The 11,712-nt window shown below is 42.4% G+C and overlaps 1 protein-coding gene across 1 annotated transcript in view; it reads right to left on the bottom strand.

The window, feature by feature from the left end:
- Positions 1-2,874: 2,874 nt before the first annotated feature.
- The window catches only part of LOC103804512 (24-hydroxycholesterol 7-alpha-hydroxylase), a 21,801-nt gene continuing 12,963 nt past the window's right edge, over positions 2,875-11,712 (bottom strand). Inside the window, exons 8-12 of the mRNA XM_009077125.1 lie at positions 11,029-11,162; positions 10,083-10,178; positions 7,336-7,424; positions 3,660-3,747; positions 2,875-2,946 (exon numbers count right to left, since the gene is read on the bottom strand). Of these exons, the coding sequence (XP_009075373.1) occupies positions 2,875-2,946; positions 3,660-3,747; positions 7,336-7,424; positions 10,083-10,178; positions 11,029-11,162 (479 nt within the window). The remainder of the gene's footprint in view (positions 2,947-3,659; positions 3,748-7,335; positions 7,425-10,082; positions 10,179-11,028; positions 11,163-11,712) is intronic.

Raw genomic sequence — 11,712 nt, 5'->3', positions numbered from 1 at the left:
CAGGCAACCTGTGCCAGTGCTTCAGCACCCTCTGAGTAAGGAATTTCTTCCTAACATCTAATCTAAATCTCTCCCCTTTCAGGTCAAAGCCATTTCCACCTTGTCACTGCATGCTTGTATAAATACACATGTAACAGTGTGGATCCCTCCAGGGGCTGGTCTCAAATCCTCTCTTCCCAGCTGCCTCCCTCCCAGAGAACCACACATGCACACAGGTACAAAGAGGTCTCAGCCAGCCCCCTGATCCCACAGGCTCCGCAGCTGCTAGCCTGGATCCCCTGGTCCTTCCAGCAGCCAGCTCCTTCCCATGCCTCACCTTGGCAGAAACACTTCACCTACTCACCAGGGAGCCTGGATGGAATTTTGGTAGCGATCGTACCCCAACATAACACACCCACACAGCTCCACAGCTCCACACCACAGCCCCAGCTGCGGACACCACGGACCCATGGCCCCTCCAGCCCTCCACTCACATGTCCATACTCATATGTGCACACACAGGGAAGCCTCTTGCCCAGGAAAGGAGCTGAAAACAGAGTGTAAGGACAGACTGTCCTTCCCAAATCAGGCACTTGGCACAACCGGACAAGCACTCAGCAGCCTGTGTACATGCAACTAACCTCTTTTATCCCCTTATCCATTTTTCCATGTTTGTTCCTTCCTAACTCACCTTGACGCTTCCCTTTTCCCACCATTTAGGTTCCTCCCTTAAACATCCCATAAGAAATCTTGTGCAACCGCAAGCTGTTCCTCTCCTGCATCCCACAATGTGTCCCATACCCACAGGAAATGCTCCCCCTCAGCCTCAAAGGTGGGAGCTGTTCCCATTGTGGCTGTTGGGTGTCACTCCAGGACTTGGCCAGCTCTGGGGGGTGCTGGGCTGGGCATTGCCCAGGGTCCTCACTTGCTTTTGCTTCTCTGCTCCTCTGTGTTTGGGAGGAATGTGATAAAATCACATTCCTGAGTGTTGCACACAGGCTATTTTTCTGGGATGAGAAAGGAAGAAGAATGTGTTTCTCAACAGACACAAGATTAGATCAAGTCTGGAAAAGCTCAGCAATATGCAGAAGCTACACCTGAACTGTGACTATGTTTAGGACAGAATGTGTAGTGGTGTGTTTGTAAACTTTCTCACATGCCTTCAGCTGCCTTTTGCTCATTCCAGCCAAATCGATGCTGACCTTCAGGTTATACTTTCCTTTAGGTACCTTTTACCTCTAAAGTCAAGTTTGCCATGATAGGATTTTGCTTTTTTGAGTTACCTCTCTTGGGTAAAAAAAAATAAATTAAAACCCCCCAAAAATCACACAAAGTAACCCCCAACCAACCCCAAAAATCAACTAAACCGAAAACCAAAAAGAAATATATATTTGGAAAAAAATAACTGCAAGATACATAGAATCACAGAATGGTTTGGGTTAGAAGGGACCTTAAAGATCCTCTCGTTCCAACCCCCTGCCATGGGCAGGAACACCTTCCACCAGCCCAGGTTGCTCCAAGCCCTGTCCAACTTGGCCTTACAGATATTGTGGACATTTCCAAATTTTAAAATTAAAATACACACTTCTGGATAATGATCACACATGAAAACCAGGAGAAGTTTTTTCAGTTATGGAAGAGACACTGAAACAGCAGTTAAGAGTGCAACTCTTGTGGAGTTAACCGTCATGAGCTAAATTAGAAGTTGGATGAATCATCTTCCAGCCATATAAATCACTGGAGTTGTTCTATCCATAATGAAGGTAAGCCAACTATGTCATGAATTACACTATGTGTTATTTTCCTATGGATGTTGTTCCCATAGTTTTTACTGTTGTTGAAAGTCTATTTGTAGGGATTTTTTTGCAAATACTTTTAAAATGATGAATAATCTTTACTTAAAAGACTAAAAATACATGCCAGCTATTATTGTATATGAAATCTGACAGCAGTTAAAGTGTTGGTGTCTGAACTTACTTGACAGCTTCTTTGAACAACTTTTACTGGGTTTCTTCATAGGATTAATTATTCTTAGATATGTGCAATTTGGTGCACAAGTCATGTTAAATGGAAAGCAAAAGTGTTCAAGATGTTAGACAACCAGTCTGAAGAACAGCAATAGCTTTCCTTGCAATCATTTTTTATTGTAAGCCAAACACCACAGTCAAATTTTCATTGCATATTCATGCAAGGAACTGATTTGGAATCCTGCGGAGCAAATAAAGCTCAGTCAAAATTTTAGGTGCTCCAGTGGAACAAGACCCCAAATGTTTGCAATTTTTCCATTGCAAATGCATTTTAGTTGCAAAACGTTGGCACCAATTGTAGGCAGAGCAGGCCAGATCTCACCTCCCCACACAGGCAGTGACACACAAGTCATGATAGTTCATCAGGCTGTGGATCTGATGCAGAGGTCTCTGCACAGACTGACCTGCATTTTCTGCACACCAGCACCAGGGAGCTGTATGGCATTACCCATCTGATCTTGTAGCATGAGGCACCACTTCGGCCTTGGATCGAAGCAACCAGCACGAAGCAGCGACCTGGCCCAAGGGAACTGCTTTTCCGCTGGTTCTAGCACAGCTTCCATGCAGGATTTCCAAACATTGCAGCCTGTTTGTCCTGAATGCTTGCTTAGTGAGTTTACTATATCAGATCTGCAAAGTCTATGAATAATTGACCCACAAATTCTGAATGCAGCAGGAGAGCTTGGATTTTAAGTACTAGGAGGTAGGCAACCAGGTGAGGAGCACAGGTATGACTACTCTGGTATGGTACACCATAATGCTGAGTATGTACAGCACTTGAAATTAAGAAGCAGAGCAGCAGAAGCAGCTCAGTGTCCATCCATCCAGGGGGGCTGGCAAAGGAAGGTAAGTTAGTGCTGGGCACCTTTCACTTCCTGCATTTATACTGGACCCGGAGTGGTGTCATGGGTTGCTGTGTCCCCACTAAATGTAAAGGGCTCTGCAGAAAGAAGAAAATCAGTAGAAACATTTAAGTTAGTTCAGTTAATGGAATTATCATTGTGCTTTAATATTAAGATGTAAACTTATTCTTGGAGCTTTGGTCTTAGGGAACCAAGACCAAATACCAAGACTTATTTCTTGGCTTTGCCAAAGCCATTGAGTAGGGCCATCATGATCGTGTTTTATTCCAGCCACTCTGCCAGGATGACACATGGGTTCTTAAGAAACTCTCGTGGTTTTGAATATTTTCAAAATATTACAAAAAGACTCGCCAATCCTCCCCTAATGGTAACATCTTTCAGTATTACAGTTGCTCCTTCAGTCTTACCCTAATCATTCCTCTTCCACCACTGAGTATGGAGTGGAAGAGCACTTTGAGTGCTGCATCTGATTCCATATCTTTGTTTTTCTGAGTGGCAGAAAGCAATTATCAAATCTCTGGTAAGTTTAGGCAATGATGAGATAAAATACTCTTGTAGGCACTTTGTTGTATGGACAGTGCAACCCCACTAACTGGAACTGCTGGAGCTACTCTGGGGTTTCTGAGTTAAAACAAAGATCAAGTTATTAATTGCATGTTTTATAACACACTTCTCAAAATTTTGCTTCATTACACACAACCACCATCAAGCGTGGTTGTTCAGCTGAGCCTGATGAATGAAGGCAATAAAGACGGGGAATGCTGTATGACACCAGTAATGGGTCTCTCACCTCCTTTGGTACTGCATCCAACAGCACAAATTCATATTTGTATAGGAACAGCACAACAAACAACTGGATTTCCATGATTGCAAACCACCTGCAAGAAAACAGAGGAAAACACTGGCCATCCAACCCGACCATCACACAGGTGTTAGCCTCAGGGAAGAAATAGGGTGTCTTTGACACGTTTTACACTCTATATTTTAGTTCTGCTGAAAGTTTATCTTCCACAGGGAAATCTGCTGTAGCTTTGTTACTCAGCAAAAAACACAAAGGTCCCTTCTTCTGGTGAAAAGTTAGACCGACAGTATCCCTCTGACACCCTGTTTCAAACCAGCCCCCTATCATTATGGATTTTTCCACTGTATAAACATTTATGTTCTTCTAACGCTTGCTGACTTGAAATAACTTCCTGGGAGTGAGAAGGCAGTCAAACACAGAAAAGGCCATATGACTAATCGTGCTATATAAAGTTATATAATGCAGCTGGGAGCCTGATGACATCAGAGAGCTGTGACAGTGGGAGTTATTATTTAATGCGTCAGCATTAGGATGCAGTAGGAGACCCAAGGGCATGTTTTTTTTTCTGAAACACTCTGAGAAAAGTCTTTCTTAGTCAGGCCAGAGAAGATTTCAGATAACTGCAGGTGAACTCCTCTAGGCTGTTGGGTTCTAATGCTGGTATGTACAAGAGCTTTCCGCATTCACCAGTGTGCACCTATGCCAGGTCATGGAATTACTCACTTGCAGAATTTAGGTATAAGTCTTAAATACCCAGTTAAAATACCTTGCTCTTCCACAGTTTATTTTCCATTATCTGAGAGATGCTAGAAAACTTGGATAAAACAGCTACTGAGGAATTCACAGGGGAGGAGGGCACATGACTGCACATGGCATCAGCCTGGAGCTGGCCTCGCAGGTGTGAAGAGAAGCTAATCAGACCCATGAGACCCAGGCTAACTCCTGCAGAGCCACCAGGATCTGCACACAGAGCCACCCTGGGCTCCAGAGTGGGAGGATGCTTGTTTGTTTTAGCACAGCTTCAGACCGAAATTATCTCTGTGATTTCACACTGGAATTACCTTAGGATAGAGAGCTTTTGGTGACCTTGAGTTTGGGGAAATGCAGTGCAGAGCTATGTCAATGGAAATTATCCCAGATCAGCCAGGATGTACTAGCCCAAACTCCATGCCTGCAACACCATACAATGGAGGGCTCCTTCCAGTCACACCTGTTTGCATGGCAGGGCTCTGGACCCTTGTGGTGTAGGTTCAGCCTCCGAGCTCTCCTCACTGGTTTGGCATGGATGTACCATGATGCAACCAAACACCCAAATCCTCTACGTTTCCTGGAAAGTGGAAATGCTGCATGGACACAGTCCTGCACATACCAGCACAGCTCCATGTGGGCTGCCCAGTCCCGACACCTCTGTACCTGCGGCAGAGTTCCTCTGCAGCCTGTCCGAGCAGCAATGGATATAACCAAGAACTGATCACAGCAATTCCCACCACCAGATCTCAAAGTGCTTTTCTCAACATGCTGCTGTTTTACTCTGCTCTGCACACAGACATGCTGAGACACAAGGATGATAAGCAACACGTGCCCGAGGGTGGCCAGAGGAACAGTCCAGGAGTGAAAGGCCGGACTGCAGCATCCCAGTGCATCCTTCTCTCCCATGGCTCATTGCACTGAGTAGAAACAGTGAGTTTTCCTACAGCTAAATGCTAAAGCCCCTTATTTCCCACTTGTTGTTCGTGTTTATGACTGAGTCCTAGAGCAGTTTTCCCATAAAAACCCTGAGCCACTGATGCCTTCACATTTTACTTAGTGACATGAGGGCTGGACCAAGATGTGCTTCCTGAAATCTTGCCCCAGTGCACTGCTACGTATTTGTCTGGTGCTGGAACCCATGAGCCTGGCTGTGGATTGAGCTCCTGCAGCAAATGGAGGCCAAGAATGAAATTATGGCTGTTGTCCTGAGGAGTTTTCAATGTCAGCACAAGACAGGAGACAACAGAGCCACACAAGATTAACACAGACAGACAGGCAACAGTCACCTGGTTAGACCAAAGTGTAGTCAAAACAACATCACATTTTTCTTTTAGGTGAAAAAAGATAGCACAGAAATGGCTTTGTGGGAGCTCTTCCCACTTTACTTTGGTAGAATATTTGACAAGTTATTTGCTAGCATTCAGTTTGATTAAATTATCTTTTAATTTCATGCTCAACTTTTGCAGTGGAGAAATTAAATGTTTCATACATTTAATTTATAAATCTCAGTAGTGAACTAAATGAAAATGCATCTTAAACTTGAAGTACCATTGTTTCATTCAGCCACATCAAGGAAATCTGCAACCTGGAATCCAGATACAACCCTTTTTCTCAAGACCACATTATTCTTTTACAATTATTGCTGAAAAGATTGAAGAGGGGTGTTACTACATGGACTCCCAGAGGGTTTGAAAGGATTGTCTGTCAGCAAGAAAAATATTCTCCACCCGTTGTCTATGTAGAAATGTTATAATTTTCCTTCTAATCACAAACTTATTTAATAGGTATTATCAGAGTCCAGAGAAAAGTCTGAAAAAACAAATAGGTCAGGATATATAAACAACCATCTTTCAGAAACATTATTTTGCAGCTTGCCCTGTACCTGCAGATGCCTCTTGTGAATTCTGATGTTGCCCTTGCTGGAAACGAGGCTGTGCTCTTATTTAGCTCAGGAATATGGTACAAGCCACGGAGGTACAACAGTGAGTGAGCACTTTCCCCTGGCAAGCCTAAATGGTGAATGCAGGTTTTTTTCATTTTGTTCATGTCTTTAGTGCCTTCGCAAAGTTTATCTAACGCTTATGTCCAGCCTGCTATAGGGAGCAAATTCCAGAACACAGATCCTCTGCAACACCCTCCAGATTCCTTGCTCCACATGGGACTCGAGATAAAATGACTAGTTTTAAGGATTCTTGGTCACATGCTTCTTAGAGGAGACCAGGTTTTGAAGGCAGAGGATTGAGCAGAGATGTTTGAACACAGAAACGAGGAGCAGCTGGTTCCCTGGGACTTGTTCCAGGAAGAGGGACAGCGGAGAAAACAGCAGAAGGAATGCAGGGAGCATCAAGGCTGGCATTGCTGTAGGAGTGAAGTGAGACAGGATCTGCGATTTAAGCCATTATACAAGTGCGTGGGCCTTAATGCAAAGACAAGATTCAAACAGAGAGGAGCCAGTTAAGACATTTGAAGATCAGCAAAGATGTCAATGGCATCTTGGAGGATGGAAAGAGAGTTTCAGACCAGAGAAATGTTGTTTAGATTTGTTTAGAACTGTTTTATGGCAACTTAAATGCCTGTGTCTGTAAACTGGTGTGTTTGGAAGTGGAACAACTTTTCCCTGATGAAAAGACGCCTCAGCAGAGGCAGAGCTAAGCTGACTCTCCTCCCTGCTGTGGGGCAATATCTCTTGATACATTGGTCTCAAATTCTGCTTTTGCATCATGACTTAACCTGTCTTTTCCAGGAATGAAACCACTTTCAAATCAGTTTAAACAAGGTCCAGATGATACTGAACATTAGGAGACTGACAAAGAGCAAAGCAAACACTTTATCTCCAAGTGTAAGAGGAGACCAGTTCAAGAGAGTTGTTCTCTGCAGGGTTTGGGAATAAATAAATCCCAGCTGTTTCACTGACCTTCCTGGACACTGATGCTTCCCTCCTCCAAATGCCACGAAGCTGTCCAAGAAAGCATTCTTCTCTAAATTTGCCTCTTTCCAACGATCCTGTGGGAAGAAACGTTTTTTTCCAAATCAGCCTTATATAAATAAAGCTTAACTTTATTTCTCCAGGCTAAAAATGACCTTGGACAGCTAATCCTCAATACAAAGTTGCACTAATGCCATTTTTTTGCATTCAACCTGTTAGTGTTAGAGTCTGAATTAAAAAGTCAGCACCAGCTCAGGGAGAAAACGAGGGCCCCATTTGAAACATATTTAGGCACTTCAAAGTTCTAGAGAGGTTTTAAAAATCACCCCTAAAGCATTCTTTCTGTACCTCCCCATTTATCCAAATGCTACATCTGGAGCTGCTGAAATCATAGAATGGCTTGGGTTGGAAGGGACCTTAAAGATCATCTAGTTCCAACCTCCTGCCATGGGCAGGGACACATGCCACTAGACCAGGTTGCTCAGAGCTCCATCCAGCCTTGCCTTAAGCACTTCCAGGGATGGGGCATCCACAGCTTCCCAAGGCAACCTGTTCCAGTGCCTCACCACCCTCATAGTAAAGAATTTTTTCCTAATACCTAATCTAAACCTACTCTCTTTCAGTTTGAACCCATTCCCCCTTGTCCTATCACTACATGCTCCTGTAAAAAGTCCCTCTCCATCTTTCCTGTAGGCTCCCTTCAGGTACTGGAATATCATGTATGGTCTTCCTGACCTCTTGCCTGGCAGTGCAGACCTCAGAGTCAAATAGGGACTAAGTGAGTATGGCCTGTATACTGCTTGGTCACAGGAGAGGAGCACAGCAAGAAAAGCCAATAAAAATACAGTGAATCCTCCCTACATTAAGTTAACATTATTGCAATATATTTTGGCTCCTCAGCCTGTGAGTTCCACCCTTCAGGACTCCCTGACGTTTCAACAAGTGCGTGCAAGTAGGTCCAGGGGAATATTAAATTACAACTCTTCAGCCCTAAATTTGGCCCAAAACATATAGAAAAAATTCCTTTGAGAATCAGGGAACATCATGCTGACAACTGTAAAGCATTTTGCTCACTATGTAGAATACATCTGTAAATTATGTAAATTAATATTTATGGAGAATGTTGAACCTTTGAAGTTTTGTTTGTTGGGGCATATTGACAATGTAAGATAACCACTCTAATAAGCAGTTTTAGTAGCATTTACCAGGTTTACATTGGTCTTGCTTCTTACAATACATGGACTTCAAAAGGAACAAATGTATACAAAAAAATGCAGCTTTCTCCTTTTAAAAATATACAAATGCAAAGCAAATGTTCAACTAGTACTGAGGGAAGCCTCAGCCACAAAATAGTGCCATGGCACACAAATGGCTGGTGCACATCTTGCACAAAAAAGGTGCTTGTGCACAGACAAACGCAAGGTATATGAGCTGTAAGCCAATGTGTGAGAAAATAAGCTATTCTCCACAAAACCAGCCTGTCTGTACCCAAAGGGATCCTTGGTCCATCCTGAGTTGCTGTAAGAGAAAAGCAACAACACAAGGAACAAGGCAATATGGCCTGAAGTTCTGGTGGATGACAATGAGAGAAGTAAATCTCCTGACTGCTGGGTGACAAACTGTAGCAGCCCCCACAAACTCAGTACAACTCCGCCAAGTAGCACCCTGTCAAGTTCCTGGCAGTGAACTCCTCTGATGAAGCTGTCCCAGAGAAGATGAAATCTTGCATTTATTTATTTTATGGGTTTTTTTTTTAAGCTAGGCCTATTTAGAATTCTCTGAAGAGGAAAACAGTTATCATCAAAATCCAATAAAAGAAAGAACAATATCTGTGGTGATGAAGCAAGTTGATATGTTTGGAATGACAACTTCCAAGGGGTACTCACCTATTCCTCATGGAAAAAGGGTCAGTTTCTAAAAAACAAGCTAGCTTCCTTTTTAGGAATAAAGTTACTAAAGAAATAAGCTGCTGCATCAGTATTTCAGCTTCGGATTTCAAACAGGCAGGAATTGTTATGAGAAGTTTCAAATTGGGAAGAGTTTGCTAGAAGGAAAGTTTTGTTTAAATTATTCCTTGATGTATTTCTATAAAAAAGACAAACTGTTCTATATTGGATGGTGCTAAAAAAAAGTAGTTACAAGCCTGCCCACACAGCCACCTGCAGTGGAATAATAATCAAGAAAATAGATTAACCACTGAATTAGCAGAGCTAATACCTACCAGAAATCATCTGCTAGGGAGAGGAGAGTACTCATAATCACAGAACTGTTTAGGTTGGAAAAGACGTTTAAGATCTTTCAGTTCAACCATTAAACCCAGCACTGCCAAAGCCACCACAAAACCATGTCCCCCGGTGGCACACCTACGCGTCTTAAATCCCTCCAGGGATGGTGACTCCACCACTTCCCTGGGCAGCCTGTTCCAGTGCTTGACAACACTTTCTGTGAAGAAATTTTTCCTAATGTCCAATCTAAACCACCCCTGGTGCAATTTGAGGCTGATTTGAAAGTGATATGAAGTAGTACCATATTACCTGGAACATATAAGTGAATTTAAAGTCTTGCTTATTCCTACAGGCTCCTCCTTTGTGTTCACATCTTCGCTGTACACAAGGCCATCCTCCAGCCAATGGGGAATACCCAACTTTAAGCAAGTTTTTCCATGTGCTTTTGTTGTGAAATAAGTGAAGAGAAGAAAAGACATCAAAATATACACACTAAGAGTGACAACTTACAGGTTTGAACATTTCTGGGTCAGGAAAATATTTTGGATTCCGGTGCAACCAATATGGTGACAACATCAGCATGTCACCTGCAGGGATGGTGAAATTCTGAAAAGGAGAAAAAACTGTTAAGAAAAGAGAAAATCACAGGTTAAAATCACACGTCACTCTCTACTTAGCACTTCTCTTCCATCAGCAGAGGACAACTGAAGGTGGTAAAGCCACAGTGGCCATATTACATGTTGAAGTTTATTCTTGCTGTTGCTGCTTTTTTCTAAGAGAAAGATCTAATGGAGAACATGAAAAGATTATTTGTGTTCAAATTTGGTTTTTACAGGTATCAAAAGAATGGAAGTGTTATTTCTGTCTTTCCTGCTTCTTGATGTACCATGTGAGCTGGTATTTTAGTTCTAAGTATTTTATTAAACACGTCTTTCAATGCAAAGAAATTGATACAAATTCATATATGACAGTAGACTTTAGTAATTTTCTTTAATAGTCATGAGTGCTGATTCCTTACAAGAGTTTTTTTCCCAAACATTTCTTTGCCAGACTCCTGAACACTGGTACTTCCATTCTGAATGGCAGTGAAGAGGGCAAACAGAAAAGGAGTTTTATCAGTTACTGAATTTAGTAACTGATAAAATTGTGGTCCTTCCTACTATATGTGTTGTGTCTTGTTACTATTTTATATTTTTATTATTTTATATACCATGATCACAGTATTTCCAGCTCAGTTCAAGATATAATCAACTTAAAATTGAAGGTAAGACTGTGAGCAAGAGGAGCAAACCCACTCATAAATTCATGATGATGAATAAATCTATAAAAAAGAATATGTATGTGAGACTGGGGAATATCTCTACTACTTTGATTTTATCTAGCTCTATTGGGAGGAGCCTTTCCAGACAAATCATACAACATCCCTTGGGGAACAAGCCCCACAACCAAACCTCACCTTAATCCTAATTGGGTTGATTACTTTCTTGGTGATCGCACCCGGAGACCTCAGCCGAATGGCTTCCAAAGTGCACCATTTAAGAAAAGGGAGCTTCTTCAGGTCCTCCTCAGAGACTTCCAGATTATCTTTACCTGTTGTGGCATGAGAAAGACGACTCAGTGTAAAAACTAGATTTCATACCTGTTTTGATACATGCTGACGTGTCTTGCTTTAGAACTGTTGGTAGAATACCTCAAGACCTCAAGATGTTGTTTATACCCCAAAATTTTCTTTATACTTCAAAGTAAATACATGCACTAAAATCCATACAATTTAAGGAAAGGCACTGAAGATATAATAACTCTCAGGTAAGTGTAGATACGGCATTGGCCGGAAGAGGCCAGACAATGGTCATGTTGGAAGGTAAGAGTCTCTGGACTTTTTCAGTGCTTTGGTAGGAAACTGCATGGAAATCTCAGGGACTGTGGGCACCAAGACAAGAAGCCATGGCTGAGCTCTTGGGCTGTGTTAACACTAACAGATGAAACAGGGCAGGAGAAAGGCTTAAGCACTGCTTTGTGATTTTCATTACTGGTTAATTATTGACATGTTTCTTGATACGGTTTTGACCCACATCAACAAAGAGTCTTCCATGAAAGTCTAAGCATGGTTCAGGGGACTGCATATGGGAATGACTGCTCC

Source organism: Acanthisitta chloris, unplaced genomic scaffold, assembly GCF_000695815.1.
Source record: "Acanthisitta chloris isolate BGI_N310 unplaced genomic scaffold, ASM69581v1 scaffold20906, whole genome shotgun sequence".
NCBI lineage: Eukaryota > Metazoa > Chordata > Aves > Passeriformes > Acanthisittidae > Acanthisitta > Acanthisitta chloris.
This window is presented reverse-complemented; position numbering and strand designations above follow the sequence as displayed.